The sequence below is a fragment of the Carcharhinus amblyrhynchos genome, chromosome 3, assembly GCF_965287045.1.
Source record: "Carcharhinus amblyrhynchos chromosome 3, sCarAmb.v2.hapA, whole genome shotgun sequence".
Classification (NCBI taxonomy): Eukaryota; Metazoa; Chordata; class Chondrichthyes; order Carcharhiniformes; family Carcharhinidae; genus Carcharhinus; species Carcharhinus amblyrhynchos.
In genome coordinates, this window is record NC_137326.1 from 118,248,685 (window position 1) to 118,271,492 (window position 22,808).

A 22,808-nucleotide genomic window follows, 5' to 3' on the forward strand; every position below is an offset into this window, starting at 1 on the left:
ATCACCGGGCACCAAATTCATTCAGTAGTTACGTAATAGCTGTGATCTCAACAAGCCAACAGGCTGAGTCCCAGAAATAATTTAGAATCCATATCCTTTCCATTATATTCTATAGATGCTTAAACTTCGTATTTTATGATTAGCAGTTGACTATAAAGTTTTTTCTGTTACCTCTACAATGCAATGTGAGCGATTCAACTCTCCAGCATGGCTCCAAGATTTACTGTTTTGCCTCAGCCCAATGAATTTCCCCTTCAGTCACAAAAATATTTGTTCTTAAGAACATTTTCTGAAGGAGCTAACAAATAATACAATCCTAGGGACTTGGACCCATCATTTCAAAAGACTGCTTTGAATATTCAATATGCATTTCAGACTCAAACTGGAAAAAGCAAACATTTTAGCCAAGAATGGGGTTTAATCACTAATATCTAAATGTGAAACAATTGATGCTGTATCATTATGTTAGGTTTAAAATATGTATTTGTTTTCTCCTGAATAGAGGGGCTACAACACTGCTTTCATAACAGAAGGCATTTTATCAACCCGTTATCATGAAGACCAGTGGATTTGTCTTTCCTGTCTCCAGAGTTATGTGGCTTGCATGGTTCTACCAGGAGTAAAAAGTCTGACAACACCAGGTTTTAGTCCAACCGATTTATTTGATAATACTCTCAAGCTTTCGAGGGGACTGCCTCTTCGTCAGGTGAATGGAGAGTTCTCCATTCACTCTCCATTCACCTGACGAAGAGGCAGTCCCCTCGAAAGCTTGAGAGTATTATCAAATAAATCGGTTGGACTAAAACCTGGTGTTGTCAGGCTTTTTACTGTGTTTACGCCAGTCCAACGCCGGCATTCCCACATCATGTCTACCAGGAGTTACATTCTTGCCACCACAACATTTAGTATAACGAAAACATAAGTCTTCCACCATGTGAAGGTGTAGTTCTTAAGAATCTGAATGCATTTCAACAGCTTTAAGGGGAACTTTGCGAGTTTGTGGGAGACTATGTAACTGATAACAATGAGCTCACAGATCTGTTGACTGTGATCTCAATAAGCAGACCATTACGGTGAGTCAGTCATGTCAACAAAGTATCCCCTTGCAGAATCACAAAGCATGTCCTTGGCTAACTCCCACCTGCAGTGAAAAAAAGGCCAAGGGGACAAAGAATAACCTTTCGCAATAGATGCTACCAGTGTAGAGCAAAGTTATTAGAATGAAATGTCTTTTTCTAGTGGAAAAAAATAATTGCCTTATATACCAGTAGGTAAAACAGTCTCTACATTTAAACCCTTGGGGGGGGGGAAAAAAGACATATTTAGAAGCTTCATAATGGTTCATAGAACATCTATTTAATTGATCACAATTGAATAAAAATAGTTTTGGGGAAAAAAAGTTTATCTACCAATGGGAAAGTGCTTGGAGGTGGGAGGCAACAGGTTAACATATTGCTCTCCACTCCAGTTTGGAGATTTAATGTGCTGGACAAATAAGCTTAACTTTGACAAAAGTTAAGAAAAGTACAGGACCAACACTAAGTATACATATGTTTCAAATGAAAAAGATCTGAAACCAGTTAAAATTAAGGAATATTGGCAACATAGATCACAATTCTTGAGGTATGACCATTGTTGAGAAGTCACAGCCAAAATAAATAGGCCATTTGGGTATAGTCAACTGAAATTTCAATATAAAAAAAATACACAATTTTAGCTTTACACAAGTATGTTAGTAAAACCACATTCAGAATACTCCAGCCAGTTTTGGTCCAATCACACAATGGATGATTAGAGACTTCAAAAATTCTAAAGGAGCACAGGAATGATTACCAACTGAAACAATCTTATAAACCCCGATAAGCCTAAGTTCATTTCTGGGATGTGTAGGCTTTGGGGTGATTTACTGCAAGTTTATAAATAAAGGTAAAGGCCGAACCTTTGTACCTACTGTTAGGTTAGGAAAGACAGTGACATGCATACAAGGGTAGAATCAAGTTGCATATTAGACAGATCTGCTTTTCCCAGAGGTTAGTACACCCAAGGAACAAACTGCCAGGTTATGCAATAAATACTGTCACTCCACATTCTTCAAAGGCAATCTGGCCAGTTCCTGGCTGGAGCAGTGACCACATCTTCCAGAAATACAGATAAAATATCAGGCAATGTAAGCAGTCTTCCGGACTAGATATCACCACTGTTGGAGTGCAAGGGTGGATTTCCCAAATTGGTTTTGGGGTTTATCTGTGTTTTTGCCTCCCCCGAGAGATTGCTTGGCTAATAGTGGATTAAAAGGATTGTTCAATGATATTTCAAGTTTCATGACTTTATGCAGTAGACTTGATAATCTTTTCCAGCATTTTCAAATATTGGAACGTTCATATGGGTTAGACAACTGGTCATTGTCCAATTGCACCATATTAGGATACTTTAAGTAACCAGTATAAATACAGCACTGAACCTACAATGGTGTCCACTCAACACCACTGAAACTTCAAATCTCCATAATTATAGTTGTGAAATAGAAAAGTTAATTTATTAGTGTCACAAGTAGGCTTACATTAACACTGCAATGAAGTTACTGTGAAAATACAACTTCAATGCAGTTTCTAAATTTATATTCGCACATTAAATATGGAGAAATCTATTCCCTACATCTGGGCAAAATAATTGTTCATTCTTATACCTTGGATTACATGCCTTTACAAGAGATTTTAAAATCAGTTGATGTTACATGAATTGCACATCTGCATTTAAAGCAACTAAACCTCTACACAAGTGACATGTTCAGTCAATTTATAACTGATTGGCACTCTCAATAATTCAACTTAGATTTTAGACTCAATGCCACTTCTTTAATTAAAAACTTATATCTACTTGCTTTTCTGTGCTGTTATGATCAAAGGTGAGGCATGCTGTTACTCTTATGATGGGACAAGATAATGAGTTCTCAAAATAATGACAACTATCCCAGTCTTGAGTGACAGGCAACAGGGGCAAGCCTGTCAAAATTTCAGATTTACAACTATTTATAAATAGTATTACATACAGAATATGCCACAGGAAGCTCTGAACGTGATGTTTATTTGCAATGAATACAAACAGGATTCCTTCCCAAGAAGGACTTTAAGCACCAAGTTGCTTATGCAATACATGAATTCAAGTTTTACTGTTGAGAATTTAGAAACTTACCTTGTGTTTTAGAGTTGACATCTATCCAGCTTCCAAAGCAATATTATGAACCACAATTGCTAGGTTTGAAAATGCACACGACTGTTAAATCAGTGCTCTGGTGCTCATTGCTACAACAGCTTCATGAAGCCAGCAGCCATTTGGTTCTGACACTACTGTTTGCAGCTGGGGATTACCATTGATCAGAAACTGAACTGAACCAGCCACATAGGGGCTACAACAGTAAATCAGAGGCTGGGAATTCTGCAGCAAGTAACTCATCTTCTGACTTCTCAAAGCTGTCCACCATCTGCAAGGTGGAAGTCATGGAATATTCTCCATCTGCCTGGATGCATGCAGTTCCAACAACAAATGAAGAATTTCAATACCATTCAGACGAAAACAGCCAAATTAATTGGTTTGACGATCCACCAATGCACAGTGGTAGCAACATGTGCCAGATGCAGGGTACTGTGCAGCAACTTACCAAGGCTCCTTTGACAGTACTTTGTGACCCCCTACAACCTAGTAGGATATGGGCAGCAAATGCATGCGAACAAGCCACATAGCATCCCGACTAGAATTATATTGCTACCGTTACTATCGATGGAACTCCCTAACACTACTGTTTGGCCCTACACCACATGGACTGGAGGAGTGATTCAAGGCAGCAGCTCACCACATCTTCTCAAAGGCAATTAGGCATGGGTAACCCACATCTCATGAGGGATAAAAGCAACCTGCATGTCTGTGTACGAACGAGCGTTTGAATCCTTTCCCAAAGTAACTACAGCAAAGATTCCAGTCAGAACCCTCTCTTGCCTGCACATGAATAAACCTCATTGCATGCTGTTTTGGATAATTACATTAATGGGAATGTGAATAATGCAGCCAATTTTACTGCACTCTTGGAACAAAGTTCATTAAGAAAAAAACGTGTGGCCATTCAGCCCACTGAATGTGTTGGTCAAATAAATCTATGCCCTACTGCCATTCTCCAGCACATGATCAAGAGCCCTGTAGGTTACAGTATTCCAAATGCATAAAGCAATTTTGTTCATCTCCCCCACCTCCATTATCCTCTGGGCAAAATTTCTCAATGTTCCTCTAATTTCTCCATCAATTACTTTAAATTGTTGGGAAACAGATGCTTCCTGTCTACATCCCTGATAATTTTCTTTAGGATTTATCTATTAGTGTCTTTAGTTACTGTGAAAATCCTAGTCAGATACAGAGAATTTAGCATGTCCAATTTTGGACTGTAGGAGGAAACCAGAACATCTGGAGGAAACCCAGGTAAACACGGGGAGAACATGCAGAATTCACACAGATAGTGACCCAAGCTGGGATCTGAATCCAGGTTTCTGGTGCTATGAGACAGCAGTGCTAACCACTATGCCACCGTGCAGTTTAATACTGCAATTAAGTTAGGTGATGTTCAAACATTACTGCATTCATTTCTTGCTCAAAATTCACACTAAATCTCAGATACCCACCCAGTGCAATAGCAATTTACAGATATTCAGCATATTTGCAACTTTGCAGCACATTAATCTGCAGAACAGACAGGAGGAATTCCCCATCACCCCAGCAAGCAAAAAAAAACATCCTGCCACTTCATGAAAACTATAAGCAGATCCTATAAACTGTGTTAACCAATTCAGTCTCATTTTTCTTTTGACTATCTTAAAAAAAATGAATGAATTTCGTGCTTGTGAAAAAAAAACATACACGAGAAAAATGAATGCCACTGAAAATGTAGGATGGAGAATGTTACAGGTATATTGTACTTACATGTATAACCTGAGTAGGGACAGAAGTCTGAAGAACATCAAGTATTTCATTCAGCAGAGAGTTGTCCTTCAGAAGCAAAAGACAGTGAGAGAATTGACACAAATGTCAGCAGGGACCTGTAGTCTCAACTTATTACTTATCACTGCATGAAGGGATCAGTGTACGTCAGAGTAACTCTTTTTAATTGTAATATACAAAAAAAGAAGTGCTCTCAACTTACTTGATTATATCTCGGTCAATCCAGAAGGACAGAATTCCAGAAAATGTTTTACAAATTCTAAATACTCCATATATAATCTCTCACGTTTCAACAAATTGTCCAATATATTACTCTTCTGCTCCCAAAAATACATTACAAAAAAACCAAACCAATTAGAAAAGCTCATGATCTTCTCATTAGAAATGTAATCTAAATTAAAGTCATTTCTTAACTCGCCTGATCAAATTATAGTCTACTCCAATAGTATAAAGTGGTTTTTCCACCAGGAAAAAAATAGGATTATCTAACAACATTAACTATAGTTACAACAAAATAGGAATTAGGGGCAACAAAATTTAAATTTTCATAATTAAGTTACTTTCAGTTGGGAGCAGGCTACAGCAATTACCTTCAGTGGGAAGGGGGAGTGGGATGAGAAGAAACATGGCAATGTCCAGTTACTCTTAATTAGCCAATGCTCTGAAGTTTAATTACCAAGGCCAGAGAATTCTGCAAAGGTTACCCAAATCACTCCACAGAGTACAATGGATCAAAGAGCATTATATTTGGTTTTAAATACTTCATCATGACAGAGTACAATAGTAAAATTAACTAGAATTTATTGAGGACAGTAGTTATCAAAATAAAAAAAGTTTTGCAACCATTAGAAGACTGGCTTGGTTTAGTAACCAGAAAACCTGCTGCCCATAGTTAGGGCACAACAGAAACAAATTGGGTTGACAAAAAACACTAAACAACCAAACACTCTTATAATTTATTTATTCAACAGGGGTCTTGTGGAATCTAGCATGCACGAAACAGCTATGCACATCTTTCAATCAAACCAAGTCACAATTTTTAGCTCAATATTTCTTGAAGCTCATCAAAATTACAGGATCAGTGAAAACAAGCAGTCAAGAAGTTCCATAGTACTCATCATGTGGATTTCAACTGCAAGTTAAACTCTCCATTCCTTGTGCACAGAATAAGGAAACAAATTAACCAGGATGATGTAAACAGCAAGAAAAACTATAAGACATGGTCAAGGAATTGGTTGTGCACTCAAACTCAGTTTCTATTAAATGGGGCATATGTTATCCAAGTTCAAATCTCAACAATTGAAACTATGGAACCTATTAACATTTCACAAAAAGCAGATTCAGTTTTGACAACAGTTAAGTACCCTAAGTAAATGGCTTGAATGACTACCCCTCCTTTATCCCCTTCTCCCAATTCCCACCATCCAAGCCTAGAGATTAATGACCTCTATCAAATTTGGAATGCAAGTTTTAAGCTTTTACAAACCCGTACATGCAATTGTTTCCAGCCAAATAACTGATAAATGACTTATAGATTCAAATATATTAGGAAGGCAGAAAAGGATGACTGAAACAATGATGATGAGATACCAGTAATAATTTCATAGTAGTTGTACTAACATTCTTATTTTGTATGCCTATTTCATGCTCCTTTGTTTTCTGGGGGGGGGGGGGGGGGTGATGATGATGATGAGAGTGAAGGAGAGAGGAGTGAATGCTGAGCTTTTTAAAAAAATTCAGTTGTTAGCTTTCTCACCTCACCTGGCTGCACACCACACGTAAAATAATAGGTCAGCATGACGTCAAGCGCTTTATAGCTTACTAAGTCCTCAAATTAGTCAGGCTGAATCTCCTGAAAACATGAGATTCTGAAGAAGTCTGTTTTAGTACTGTAGGCCAGCTCAAGTCTCTTTCCAAACACAAGTTGTTAAACATTTCTAACTCTAAGGCAGCAGTTCATCATTATTCTGACTATGTGGCAATGGCTCTCCGAGTTTTGCCTGGAAGGTTCCACTGGCAAATAAATGAATGGAAATAATGACCTTGACTGGCACAGACAATGCTGTTCCTTTGGTGGAAATGGACTGTAGAGTTTTAGCCAGAAAGTGTTATAGCTGCCCAATTCCCTTCGGGGAAGAGACAGTCTTCTGAAGTATTGAAATGCAGAAAAACCCAAGATCTAACAAGCTGTTTTCAGTGGATTAGTGTGGAAGTGTGTTGGAAGGAGTGTTACAGTTCATTGTACAACAAACCAGGAACACCTACCAACATTCATGTCATTCTCTCCCACTCCCCAAAACCAGGACACAGACTGGGAAGTCAGCAATCACACCAGGTAGACTGAAATAAATGCTGACAAAATTGTAACTACAGCTTGCACAGTGCCAAAGATTACAGGCCAGTTTCAAACACTGATGCCTTCTCCCATGACTGAAATGATGAATTATCCTAATCAAGTATTTTCAATCATAGCAGAATGATAGAACACAAGACAGAAAAAAAACAGCACTTCCCCCTCAAAATAGGTGATCCAGTAGCACTAAATAAACACGACAGATCAGCCAGACTAATATAACAGGGATAAATTCATGGCTTAAGATCATATCCAGCTGCATCAGCAGCAAACTTGCAGGTTTACCTCAATGGTATCAACTTAGTAAACAATATTTTGTCTTGCAAAATAAAATAGAGTCATAATGTGATTTGACAGCTATTAAAGCTTGAAATTTGTAGAACTAGTACTAACGGACAATGATATTCCAGCCTCAAATGACAAGCTATTTAAATATGTGGCTCAAGATAAACAGGACAAAAAAAAGGACATCATGGTCAATGCCGAATTATCCTGCACCTATGCAAGGGGCCCCTCAGAAGCATGCTTAACACAGTTCCATGTGACTTTGTGGATGTCATTAAAACTGAATCTCAGATTACTGATGGCACCACTTTCTATGCTAGTTAACTCTTCAGTTGGAAGACAAAATAGATGACTGCAGGCAATAAAGCAGAAATCAGACAAAAATTTGCATTAATATAGCACCCATAACACAGCATGATGTCCTAAGAATTTTCACACGAGAAAAAAATTGACAAATCAAAGACGATATCAGCACAAATAACCAAATGCTTCATCAAGGAGGCGCGTTTCAGCTGTCAGAGAAATTGAATGACCAAGTAGGATCAACAAACTGAATGGCCTAATTACACATTCCCCATGACTCCACCCAAAGGGAGGATCATCTACATTTGTGTGTACAATAGCTCAGTTAAGAAATAAATTAGATTAAAATGCCTGGATCATATCTTCTAGTAAATCAGCTATCACAAGACCCTTCTTTAATTAGGCAAAAAACACAACCCTTCCAGGTGAACACCACCCCGCCTCCAACTAAATTGGATGCAGCATGATCAGGTCTCTGCATACAATTCCACAGGAAAATTGCAGGAGCAGTTAAAGCGTGATTTTAAAAATTGAGAACAAATAAATCTTGCCACAAATTGCTTGCCCTATTCATATTACAGGAAATACTCTGGACAAACAGATTTTAAACTCACATCAGGCTTCAAATTACATTGGAAGTCCTTGAGCTAAATATTACTAGCAGATATTGTCATGCCTATTCCTCCTCTATCCATCAGAAGAGCAATTTAACTGTCATCCTCACCGAAGATATCACTGATAGACATGCACTTGGGATTTCCATTCCAAGATGATAATCCTGGTTCAACCACAACAGGGTACAGTTCACAATAATGTACTACCACTGCCCAAAGCCAGGAACAGGTTAAACAGGCAGTACTTCAAATATTACCATCTCATCGCCAGCTCAACATTTTGACTACTTTTATTGAGACTATCAAATTGAGACAAAATTATATAAATGAGACTCTAATAAGTCAACTATTCCACAGAAATTAAATTTCTCTCTAGATTTCACTATCAGTTATTTCTCCCACAGTTCTGCATATGGAATTATATAGTTTTCATTATTGCTATGAGAATGAAAATCCTATACAATTCTGTACACAGAACTGTGGGGAGAAATAACTAGGACATCACTTTTAAGTTATCCAGCAAATGCACAATAAACATCTCGGAACAGTAACACCACAATGAAAGCACAGACAAATTACCTCCCCCACTGTGCACCCCGCAGCATCCAGCTGAACCATCAGTGAAGGGCACTTTTGAAGGACTCCTCAACGGAGCCCAGCCAAACACTGCCTGCAACAAGCATCCCTACAAACTGCGCCAGTTAATCACTATAGCATGATGTCCATGAGGTGATCATTGGAGAAACCAATTTTAAAATTAAAAACTCTTAAATTTTGCTGTAGTCAGAAACAGTAAACTGTGAAATCCAGCAAGGACTGATTTACAAACAAGATCCCCTTCCCTTCACCTGTCCAAAAACGCCATCTGTATAGTAAATGGCGGGTCTCGGTGTCAAAGAACCAGAGCACTCAATAACTGACAGCAATGAAGTAGATACTGCACAACAGCCTGCGAAAATTCTGGTGGTAAGAAAAACTTAGAACCAAGAGACATGCAAAAGGTACTGCATATCCCTTCAACCAACGAGAAAAAACATGGTTCATAGTATCCGAAGAGAAATAAATCAGGGATGAAAGAATACATAGGAAAATCACAAACTTGAAGCTTAAGTAATTCTAGTTCAACCAGGTATGTTAAACATTAAAAACAAGTAATGAATGCATGTGGAGGATAAAGTCAGTTCATTTCTTTTAGCTAGCTCATGTGGATATACCTAATTTTTAAGCCAAGCACCCCTCAATGTTTCCGCCTCCATCAAGCAGTAAATTCAGCCAAGGTGGAATAAGCTTTGGAAAATCTGAGCTTAACCAGAAAGGCTTTGTTCTGCACATATTAAATGCACAAATAGCTTCAGTAGATTAAAAGGACTGTGAACCAATTTCACCCAAATTTTCCCCCATTCCTAATTCAGTTGAATGTTACCCACGGAAAGGGACGTCTCTGCTGTGAAATAAAATGGATTTCGACTTTGGGATTCAATGGTGGCTAAAGAATGAAGTTTTGTATTCTGCTACAACTTGCCTTAACCACAGCCAAAAATAAACAAAGGGGAACAGCATTTTCAATGAAATAATTACCATTATCAATTTTGTATTGTCTTAAACTGTCAAGTTGTGCCTCTGATGTGGAGTTGTCAGCGTTGGATTGGGGTCGACACAGTAAGAAGTCTGTCAACACCAGGTTAAAGGTTTATTTGGTAGCACAAGTTTTCAGAGCACAGCTTTTTCATCAGGTGAGTAAAGGCACTCATCTGATGAAGAGGTGGCGCTCTGAAAGCTTGTGCTAACAAATAAACCTGTTAACTTCAACACTAGATTGAAGTCCATGTCTCACTTGAATTATCAGTCCACAAACAAGAAACACCCAAATCATTCCACTTTCACCTTACAGTCAACAAACAAAAATCTGTTCCCTTTCTTCAAACTGAAGGAAGGGTACATTGAATATAACAGAATGATGTATTTTTACTTTTGTTTAAGGGCCCAGAAAAAACAATTATATAGTTTAAAGATCACACTCCCTTCTGTTGGTTCTTTAAAAAAAAACCTACCCATTTAGTTCTATTTTCTCCATCTATTTCACATTCATGATGCTAGGAAGAAGCATTAGAATACCGTATCCAACAGGCTAGGATTTGTATCATTCTTGCAGCAACAGAAATGGTAACAAGCCTTGGAAAGAGTTTAACATGATTAAGATCCTCGGTCTGGCCAGACCCAGATCCAGTCAGGGGCCTATAATGTTTTGTTGAAATTCAAGACAGCTGCTTTTGTAATAAAGTCACAAGATTCCACAAGTTTTGAACAAAATCAGCTCTACTAAATAAACTCAAAGATAAAATAACTTAGAATACGCACGATATGTGAAGCAACAGACAAACTATGGTCAAACACACTACTCTACAAAGTAAATCACATGTGCAACCAAAACAGAGTTCAAATATTTCTCAATAGCCCACTCAGACATCAAACACCAAGTCAAATAATCCCACGAAACTGTCTCGAGGGATTCCAACTTCATCTTTGAAGATCTCTCCTTGGAATTCACTCCAAAAGTTGCCGTCATTCAGACAACTTTAACCATCATCCATTTCAAAAGGGTTTCAATCTTGGCTTCTGAGAATCCTTCTCACTGGTTTTCTGGGTACACAACACCTGCTTACAAGCACACTTTCAGATCTATCCAAACTTTCACATCAATCCAAACCCAGCAGCATATGCCAAACAGAACACTACTGCTCCAAAGAGATACCTCTGCCCAAACATTTTTAATGCCTGCTTCCTACATCTAACTTAAGTATGGCCTATTTCTGCCCTGTCTCAGAGACATTTTTTAAACGGTAGATTGCCTCAAGGTGATCTGCTCACTGAACCTTGAATGGATGCCTATCCAGACACTTCTAGAGAGTCCCACCTTAGTTACTAGGCAGCAACCAATGTAGTAAGTGAAACAATCTGCACCTTAAATACTACTACATACTGCTAGCTTAGTGCCAGGGACACACTGTCTAGAATTCAAAACATTTCAAGCATTTGAGGTTATTTGATACATCCCTGTAATGCCAATTCTACGACAAACATCAATACATAAGAGTCACAGCTTGGAGTACTGAATTATCCATGTACAACATTTAGAAATATCCCTGTTCAAAATAAAGTAAATATTTAACAAGTTCATTTCATTTGTTAGTCAAATGTGGTTGGGACATTTTAAAATGCAGTTAATAAATCCAATATTTCCATAAATTGTTGAAAATTTACTTGAGTTAACAGGCCTCAATAAATAAATTCAACAATGAAATATTTAGGACTTTTAAGTAAGCAATGTGGACATTTAGAATCTCCAAGACATATCAATGTAAACAATGTTGAAAGAAGTGGTGTGCTTTAAACAATGGTTTGGACTTTGATTGAGACATCTTCACAAACATTTGAGATGTTTGTCCACTGCTTTACAGTTGGATAATCAAACAGTTCTACTTTTAATAAATAAATAGTCTCTGTGGTCAATAGAATCTCCAGAATTTAAATGCACAGCTGAGGGACTAAAGGGAATTGATGAATAAATTATTTTTAAGTGAGATCAATGGTTCATGATATTTTGCCAAATTACTGAAAATTAAATGGATTTCATGTCATACCCAGCACAAGAGTCAGTTTTAATCACTTCAGGCCCTTCTATTCAAGTATTTGCTCCCTGTACATCAATCCAAACCCAGCAGCAAAATGCCAAACTAATCTGCATCTAATAATTTAACTGACACTTTTGCCACTGTAGGCCTGTGTTGACATGTTGTTAAGATCCAGATGTTTGTAAAGATAGCCTGGTACATTTATCAAGAAAATAAATTAAAATCAGTGTAAAAGCAAAGTACCAGCCAACAAAGCAATCAGTAAAAGAGGTATACAGTAATGATTTAAAGCAGCACTTAAGAGTGGGAAAATGAAAGATTAAGAAATCCGATGAACCCAGCCAAAAATGAACAGACTGAAGATAGTACACGTATACCTGGAGGAAGGGAGGGGCTGTCTGCAACAAATCTTTCAGAGGGTATTTTGCAGAAATTTAATCAGAACACAAAGACATCGTGTGGTTGTGTGATTGCTGTGACAACAGTGCAAGTTCTTCCCAACCAAATTAACTACAAGTTATATATTAGAGTATTTCAGCATTCCAAATGTGCTACATATTCAACATTAGTGAGTACAGTACAAGTACTACCACCCTCAAAATAACTGAGGATTCTCACCCATTTAGACAGCACGTTCTTATACTTATTCCTAATGCCTTCAAGACAACTGACATCCCCAATGATTCAGCTAACAGGTTAACCCCACAGCTGGAAAACTAATAAAGCTAAAAATAAATATATTAAACAAAGTATACAATTGCATTTCCTCATAATACAAGAGTGGCATACACTAGAGAGATTGTCACAGAACAGCTATACTTAACACCTCACTGCCCACACATGCCATCCTGCAGATCTAACACTGCAAAGGAACACCTCCAGATTTTATTCATATTAAATCATTTGCATCAGCAAAAATGTCACTTACATAAGTAAGTCACGAGCACAAGTTTATTTGGCATCTCCTTTTCAAGTTGAACTACAAAAGTTAAATAGTATTGACCCTCCACCACATGGGTGGTAATTTCAACAAATTAAAATATACAAATCACCATGTTCTTTTCTTTCCACTCCCAAAAATTGATCAACTCCATTACTCCTCAAGACACAATCACATATTTCTGGTACTACTCTAGTACCTTGTCCAATTGACCATGCATAAGCTCGAACAAAAGGTCAGTTTGGATATTTGAGCACACAGACATTGAAAGAGAAGTGAGATCCTGGTCTCATCCCACACCCACACAAACATTCTTACACACTGTTCACTGGATAGCAGTTAGCCCTTACACTGCACTGATTTAACCTTCCAAACCCATGAGATTTTAACCATTCAAATTCTGTCCCTGCCGAAGTCAACTAATTCCATGCAAATTAGGAAGCGGACTAAGAACTTTTTCAATGTGGTCTTTGCAATTTGGTGTTACGCTAAAGCTATCAGAACAAAAATTTTAGTTTAAATAACATTGATTCCAATTTGTCATTTGATAGTTAAACAGCTTCAATCCAGCAAGACTAAGCATTGTTTCCATCATGTTAACATGCATTACTACTCAGTTACCAATCCTTGTCACAATGTAAAACATTTATTGTCCAATGCTAACAAGCCACCCAAATCTTAAATCAACATTGAAACAAGTAACAAATGTATTCACTGGTACTTAAATGTTGCATTATTCTCTACTCTTTTAGGATAATTTAAAGTACGTCTTTAAATCCTCCTTTTTTTCAAATTTGAAATGTTTTATTTTCCATCTTGGTCAATATATTTTAAAGTTAAGATCTTGGTCTTGCTTTTGTACAGGGCCAATAGAGATACGTTGGCTACTTCTACCACCTTGAAACGGACGCCAGGAATATCACCAGCAGCACGACCCTTAAGACCAAAACCAGCAACTAAAACATTGTTTTCCTCAATGAAATTCAAGCAACCATCATTTGGAACAAAAGCTGTGATTTTCTTGCCATTCTTAATAAGCTGGACTTGAGCACACTTTCTGATGGCAGAATTGGTCTGCTTAGCCTCAACTTTCCCCAAGGCTATTCCTTTAGCATGGGAGACATCACCAAATGGGTTGGCCTTTAGGGCAGTCCCCAAGTGGGCCTTCTTGCATTGCTCATCGCACCATTTCTGATCACACTGAAGGTTTCGCAATTTTCTGGCTGTACAAAGACCACAGCATTTACCCATGATCACATACTCGGCCTCGCAGCAAAATCCTCTTAATTCATTGCAAATTAGCTAGATAAGGTTTAGGTTAGAGGGTCATTAGATTGGTTCCACTGGTCGGTGCAACATCAAGGGCCGAAGGGCCTGCACTGCGCTGTAATGCTCTATAAAGGTTTCACCATAAAATTTATGTTCTGCACAGGATACGCCATTAAAATATCAGATTAGGAGAAAAGTATAGTGCCATTGCAACTTGCAGTGTAGCTTTTCTATTTTACAGGCACATTTAAAAATGCATTATCTTAGCAAACAGTACACACACACACACACACACACACACACACACACACACACACACACATTCTAGTTGGTCACTGGACTAGTAATCCCAAGACCCAGGGTAACATTCTGAAGACCTGGGTTCAAATCCCATCACAGCAGATGGAGAAATTGAATCTAGAATTAGAATTCTAATAGCAACCATGAAACCATTGTTGTAAAACCCATCTGGTTCACAAATGTCCTTCAGGGAAGAAAATCTGCCATCCTTACCTGGTCTGGCCTAAATGTGACTCCAGACCCACAATGTGATTGACTCTTAAATGCCCTCTGAACTGATCGAGCAAACCACTCAGGGCAATTAAGGGTTGGCAATAAATGCTGGCCCAGCAAGCAATGCCCCTATCCCCAACATGAAAAGTTTTCTAGTACTGATAACAGATAAACTGGTCAAAGAAGTTATGCTGTAAATGCAAATTGATTTTGAGGATCACATGATGGTAAGTGTTAAACATTAACATAATTTAAATCTAAAATTTACAGGATGTCCAGATGTAATGTGCTTAGGATATTATCTATACCTTTCAACTATTGCCTTACTCATTTTAGTCAACATATTACAGCATAACATTGCAGCCCTGACAATTCCAAAATATTAAAATACATGTTCACACATGCTTTCCTATAGTGTTAAGGCATGAAAACTAAAATCAGCATGCTCCAATGGGCGAATATACATGAATTTAAATGCCTGACAAATTTAATCCAAATTTCTACCAATTTCAGGTTGACTCTTGCAATCACATTTGTAGTTTCACGGTCAGGTGTATTAGCATTGTGGTTGCATTACTGGGCAAAAGCCTTAGTGAATAATCTGAAAGCGTTAATTCACATCCCATTACAGCAGCTGCAGAATTTATTTCAGTTAATTAAATAAATTTAGAATTTAAAAAAGTATCAGTAACGATGACCACGAAACAAACAATTTCAACTCAAATGGTTCAATAATAATGCTCTTAACTTTAGCTGTCCTTACCTGGTCTGACCTACTTAAGGCTTCAGGCCCCAGCAATATTGTTAACTTAAACCTGCCCTCTGAAATGGCTAGCGAACCATTCCGTTGCACTTAATCACGATGACAAACTGCACCAGTTCAAGGCCCGACAAACCACTACCTTCAAGTGCAATTAGGCTGACATCCAGCTCTTTGCCTTGGCAAATAGGGAAAGGCAAAAATGCTGGCCGGCCAGCCAGCCAAGCCCATGTCCCACAACTGAATTTAAAAAATTACATTGACAGAAGCACATCCATGAAGGAATAGATTTATAAAATCTTAATAATAGTTCAAAAAGAGCTCTAATGAATTTGGGAAAGCTAGTGTATCCTTGCTTGGTCAGGATACATTCACAAAAAGAACAGCTTCAGTTCAGAAAATTCAATCCAACCCAGTTACTAGATATCTCAAAGTATCACTGCTATTAGACAGGAGCTACTTGTGCCAGGTGATAGGCAATGCACATATTTCACAATCAATTAACTACACAGAACAGCAAACAACTTGCACTTATGTCATTTAACATAGCGAAGTGTCCAAAGATGCTTATAAAGAGCAATAATAAAAACATTTTTGACATGGAGCCACCGAAGGAGAAATCAGAACAGATGATCAAAGGCTTTATGACAGAGGCAAGTTTTGAGGGGCAGTATAAAACAGGCAGGAGATGTGGATGGGTTTAGGGAAGGAATCAAAAATGCATGGCCAAGGCAGCCAAAGGTACTGCAACGAATGTAGAGTGACTGAAATTAAGGATGTGCAAGGAACCAGAAGCTCAGGAGATCCCAAAGGTAGCAGGACTCTCAAGGAGGATGCAGAGATAAGGAGGGGCCAGGTCCTGGAAGAGTTTGAACACGTGGATGAGGATTTTTAAATTGAAAGTGTGTTGAAGATCAGCAAGCACATGGGTGATATGTGAATGAAATTGGAAACTAATTAAATTGCAGTCAGTTTTGGATGAGCATAAGTTTATGCAGGGTGAAAGATGGAATACCAGCCAGGAGTACATTGTGACCACTCAACTTCACTATTCCAAAGACAGATGAAATTTCAGCAGATGAGCCAAGACAAGGTTGCAGTCGAACAATGTCAGAGGCAGGAGGAGACAGTTTTGGTGCTGGTGTGAATACGTGGTTGGGAAACTCATCATGATAGTCTTACTCAACGGGTCTGGTCAGCTTGAGAGAGTCATTGGCAAAAGAAACAGTGAAGGGGGTCAGTTTATGGGGCAAGGCCAAAGGCAATGACTTTAGTTTTCCCAATGTTTAGTTGAAGGAAATTTTACATGCCATTGAATATTAGCGAATAATGTGGCAAATCAGACAGCTGAAGAGCCCAAAGAGATGGTGAAGAAACAGAATTCAGTGTCAGAGGCATAAGAGACCAGATCTATTTTCAGATATCACCAAGAGTTAGCATGACAAGCAGAAAGGAACCAAAAATAGATCCTTGCAGACCTCCAAGAGAGCAAGAGTGGAAATAAAAGCTGATTTTCTAATATTAAATAGTTAAGAGTGGAATCAATTAAATAAAATTTCAACGTATGAGCAACCAGGCTAAACTTAGTCTCCACTGTACAAGTTTTCACTCCCAATTTAACATAGGCTATATTTTATCAAATCAGCAAATGAGGCAGCAATCCAGTGGGGAAAAAAAAAATCACTTCAATACTGAAAAACAGTATACAACTACTATGGATAGAATCTTTCCAGGAGACACCCAAACAGAACCATACATTGGCTTTGAAGGAAGACAATTGCATGTGCTCAGTACAATGTTAATGGAACCTCTTCACATAGGGCTAAGAGAGTACATTGCGCAAGAGAATCCCAAGTATCATTCTCATTTCTGCAGAAATTTCAAAAGTGCAGTTTTGACAAGGGCTTGACATCCAACTCTTCGCCTTGTCAATTAAAATCTTTAGAAGTCAAACCAGATCAGATAAACAGGTACACAAATACTGCTACATTATTGAAGGTAACGTCAGCTGTTGAAAGTTTCAGATAGTGATCCAAGAAATAGCCTTTTATGCCCCAGTTACATCAACTGGTCACTAGTTTATTACTGCAACGTGACTATTTACTGGATCCTATTCTGTAAACACCGTCTTTAAATATTATTGCATTAGTTAACATATTTTCATTAAATCAGTCTACCTTACCACACGCTTACCTCTGTACTAGGGCTAAGGCTGACAGGGGGTGCCTCCGATGTAACAGTTGTGCTTGGACGATTGGAGATATCCCAGTTATGGACTGCTGGAATTATGCCTGTTGTCTTTTGAGCAAGAACCGGTTGATTATCCAGCAGTGACACCTCATAAAATTCCTGAATATCTGGAAAACAAGAACATGTATCTAGAATCCACAACCAAGTTAGGAGGCACATACTGCAGGAATGTCCAACTTTCCAATAATTCCCCAATAACATTCTCACTATCTTTAATCCAGTATTTACAAAATAGTCCAAACTTCATGAGTTAAAAACCAAAGCTAAATTGTGGAATTGTTATCAACGTTTTTGGAAAACACATGCACCACTAAAACAAATCAAGGACATTTTGATATTCAAGGTTGGCACCGAACCCAGGTGCAGTGTCAATCTATCGGGACCAGCACTTTACCTCTTAAAACAGTAAGATCACAGAATAACACCGAAGTTATTAGGATTTGAACATTGGTATGCTTGCACAGAAAAAGGTAGCTAGAGATCTACATATAGGCACTCATGGAAAATTGTATTGAGCATCACAATGCCAAATATGAAGTATTCAAACTGTGATCCTTTAATACGGCTTTATTTTACTTTTCAATACTTGGCTTTGGTTCTCCCATAAATATTTTCATATGGTGCCACTCATTGACTAAGCTAACAAAGTACTCAAGCTGTTGGTGGCAAAGTGGAAAGAATAAAACGTTAAACTTACAAAATTAAAATAAAAATTCACAAACTTAAGCAGGTGACACAAGTGTAGCCTACTTGGAGTAAAAATGCCTGAAGGTTTCTGCCTCCTCTGCTGTGAGCAATAGTCAAAATTCCCTCCCTCATTATTCTCAGCTAAGAACTTTCTGCAAATGCTTTAATCAAAATTGTGCCAATCAGCACACCAAGTGATCAAGCCACACATTCAAACAGGCTGCTGCAGAGATGGACAAAGTCAAAGGTTTTCTTTAAAAACTCACTCCAAACTGACAAACAGCTGAAACTTCTGAAATCGTTTACCGAACAGTCCCATTATCACGCTGAAACGAACACCGAACTTGCATTCACATAATACCTCTCACGTCATTAGAATGTTCCAAAGCACTTCACAGCCAATAAGTTACTTCTGAAGTGTATTCATCGTTACGTCAGCTAACAGGAGCCAAATTACACAGCAAAATCCTTGATGTTGGTTGAGACAAATTTTGATTAGTATGCTGGTTTCCCCGAATACTTGTATTTGTTTTAACACAGGTATTCAGGGGGAAAAAAAGAACATTCAATGCACTTGCTCAAATAATGTCTCTAGATCTCAAATGGACAGGTCTTGAGATTAACATTTCAATCAAATATGTAACAACTCCCTCAGTGCCTTCGCACTGTACTATGGTGTAAAACTGGATTTGGTGCCCAATTTCTGGACAATATAATATCCCACTGGCTCATAGCCCTGCACTAGATTTTCCATCTGTTGGCATTTTCAAGTAATAATTGTACTAGATTTGCTCATGTGAAAAATAACAATTTAAAAGGCTAGATTTTCTGACAATGAGCGAACATAAAAGAAATAGTACTGGTCCAAAACTTAGTTAATTTTATTTGATAGTTAGATACTGGGATCAGCCATTATCTCACCTTGTAGCCTGCTTTATTTACTGACCCAACTCTCACTTTGAGATTGTTAGGAGTCATGCCTGTCAGAAAAGCTTATGAACAGTTCTAAGCCACTTCATTCCAAATTTAAATATCAAGTTAGTCCATGTATTACTAAAAAAAACTTGCATTTATAAATCAATTCGAACTCTCAAACATTGAGAGATAACAATGGCATAATCAACCACCAATACGGACCAACTCAAAGCCCATTAAAAATCTGCATGATCAGGATTATACTGAACAGACATCCTTAGGCTGTCTCAGTGATTTTAGGTGTTCTGGACTACCTTTCCTGCCTGCCTTTTCATGCTGCACACACAACATTGTGCGGATGGCGCTTATTCCATCTGTAAATGCAATACTGAACACTGCTATGGTGGTATGTTTAAATCTTCTTTTTCATCCAACTGCTTTTGGGGAGTGATGGCCTAATGGTACAGTCAGTGGACTCGCAATCCCGAAATCAAGGGCAGGATCCAAGGACTTGGATTCAAATCCCACCACGGCAGATGGTGAAATTTAAATTCCATAAAATTTTGGAACTAAAACCATGAAATCCATTGTTAATTGTTGTAAAAACCCTTCTGGTTCACTAATGGTCTTTACAGACAGGAAATCTGTTATCTTTACACGATCTGACCTACAAATTGTTGACTCTCAGATACCCTCTGAAATGAAGGGCAGTTAGGAGAGGGCAATAAATACTGTCCTAGCTAGTAACACTCGTCCCATAAATGAACTTCTAAAGAACACTTAATTCCATATCACTTTGAAAAAAAAAAGCAGGTAATCGGATTGTTAGGAGTCATGCCTGTCAGAAAAGCTTATGAACGGTTCTAAGCCACTTCATTCCAAATTTAAATATCAAGTTTGTCCACGTATTACTGAAAAAAAAACAACTTGCATTTATAAAGCAATTCAAACTCTCAAACATTGAGAGATAACAACGGCATAATCAACCACCAATACAGACATAATCAGCCAGAAGAAATAATAGTGATTAAAACTTGGTCAAAAGGTTTTATAGAGTAGTTGAAGAGAATTCCAGAGCTATGAACCAAGATGGCTGAAACCACAGCGTTCAATGATGGGACACAAACTGTGTGTGGGGGTGGAAGGGGGTTTGCTTAGGGCTGGAACTGAGAGCTAGACAGAAGGTGAGGATAAGGATAGACTCAAGTCAATGATGAGAATTTTAAAATTGAGGCACTGGTGGACAAGTCAGTGAGCACAGGGATACTGAATGACCTGGACATGGCACAAGTTTGGATAAAGGCAAATGATCCCAAGTTTATGGAAGGACAAAGATAGATGGCTGACAGCCAGGAAAACATTGTTGATTTATACTTCAGCAATTGTATAAAGCCACTGACTCATTTCCCTGAATACTTGTATTAAAATAAATCTCAAAAACTGAATCAAAATTTGTCGGAGACTTTTAAATGTTTCCATCATGGCGTGTAAAACAAAAAAGGGAGATACAACAGGGAAGATTGAATTTGCATACTCTATTACATTCTCACTGAGGCTGCGAAATGGAAAGTTTCCTATCATCGCTGCTTCGTAAAATTGATCTTGAAACAACTTGCAGCTATAACAATGCTATCAATGCAGAAAAATTGCCTTAATGAGCTTCAGGCACATGAGGGTAAAAGAAATCCAAGATTTTTTTTTAAATCCTGTCCAGATTCTGAATTTCCTTTTAAAGGAAGTACAAACAAAGCATTTGCAAAGACGAGCTCATAAATAATGTAATTATGTTCTGCAGAAACACAAAGGCTGAAAGAAGAAAATAGTCAACAATCATGCAACTTGCTTTGTGAAAAGCTTGTTTCTTGTTCTACTTTGTTTTTCCTGTTCAAGTGCTCTTGCATAGTGAAAAGAATCAATTTGGACAAAAAAGACAATAGCTGCCTTAGATAATGCACTTCAAAGTGCAAACATTCCAGTTGTCATTTATAAATCTCAGAATTGCATTCTCTTCTAATTGGTTTTAAGCTCAAGTCAGCTCATTTTGAAGCCCATGAAGATCTAGTTGAATAAGGTGAATTATTAGTATCCCTACCAAATCAAGAAATGGAACAAATCAATATCAATGGTGGGGAATGGGGAAGGGCTAGGAAGAATGAGAATCGATAGGCATACCCTATTTCAGCATGATACATCAACGCTCATTGCTTTGGTACACCGTAATCTAGTATGAAGAGGTACACTGGATTTGCAGTGGAATATCAGACAGAAATATAGCAGGAATTAGTGTGTGACAAGTGCACAAAGTTCAACTCCCACCCCAAGACTTGATAGCCAAGGAAAGAGAATTCATAGAACAGTTAAAACAGATTGAGTGTCAACCTGCAAATCCATCCAAACATGCCAACAGATTCCTGGTCAGCCACGCTAGATGGGGAGTGGTACCCATCAAGCTATAAAGCCCCTGGCAACAGATTTGCAACTTGTTCCAGGAATTATTAGCTATGGGAACAGATGAAAGTCTGTCTTAATTCACCACTGTGAGCAGGAAGCAAATTGGAAGCACACAGAAGGTCATATAAAAGGTATCAATTCCTTGATATAGGACAGCAAAGAGAAAGCTATATTCAAAACAGAGATGTTGTGAATCATTGGACATCCAATAGCAGCACACATTTGGCACAACAAAGCACATATAATAGACAGCTTTGCCAATCTGAACCCCATCACAGTTCCTCTCCTAGCTAGACCAGAAGGCCAAGTCAAGCTTTACTCTTCTTGTAATTAGTTCCAAATAAACGTAAGAGACTTTAATTCACTAGCAAAGCGCAGAACAAAAATTGCTGAAACACTCAAGGGATGGTTCAACACTTCAAACTGACCGCTCACTAGGGCTGCATGATGTCCATCCCAGTGTCCAAAATTTGTGATCTTACTGCTGTATTTTTCGCTTTGAGTACAAATCACACTGCTAATATACTTGGCTGCAATTCTAGCGGGCATTGATAAAGACATTAGGATATATCACAATTTTCAGGCAGAGCAGGTGGGGTGGGTCTATATCTAATCATAAGAACATAAGAACATAAGAAATAGGAGCAGGAGTAGGCCATCTAGCCCTTCGAGCCTGCCCCGCCATTCAATAAGATCATGGCTGATCTGTTGTGGCTCAGTTCCACTTTCCCGCCCTCTCCCCATAACCCTTAATCCCCTCTCTTATCAAGAACCCATCAACCCGCTTTTTAAAAATATTTAGCGAGGCAGCCTCCACCACTTCAACGGGCAGAGAATTCCAGAGATTCACCAC

General features: G+C 38.2%; 1 protein-coding gene and 1 pseudogene across 17 annotated transcripts in view; both read right to left on the reverse strand.

The window, feature by feature from the left end:
- LOC145341066 (disks large homolog 1) overlaps positions 1 to 22,808 on the reverse strand; it is a 353,734-nt gene that overhangs the window by 320,380 nt on the left and 10,546 nt on the right. For 10 of the 17 annotated variants that reach the window (XM_080185853.1, XM_080185852.1, XM_080185851.1 and 7 more), the window contains exon 3: positions 17,846 to 18,009. In XM_080185853.1, coding sequence (XP_080041979.1) covers positions 17,846 to 18,009 — 164 coding nt within the window. Of the gene's footprint in view, positions 1 to 4,965; positions 5,032 to 17,845; positions 18,010 to 22,808 lie in introns of all 17 variants that reach the window. The other 7 variants (XM_080185863.1, XM_080185849.1, XM_080185843.1 and 4 more) reach the window with 1 other exon arrangement.
- LOC145341591 (small ribosomal subunit protein uS12 pseudogene) lies at positions 13,915 to 14,361 on the reverse strand (annotated as a pseudogene).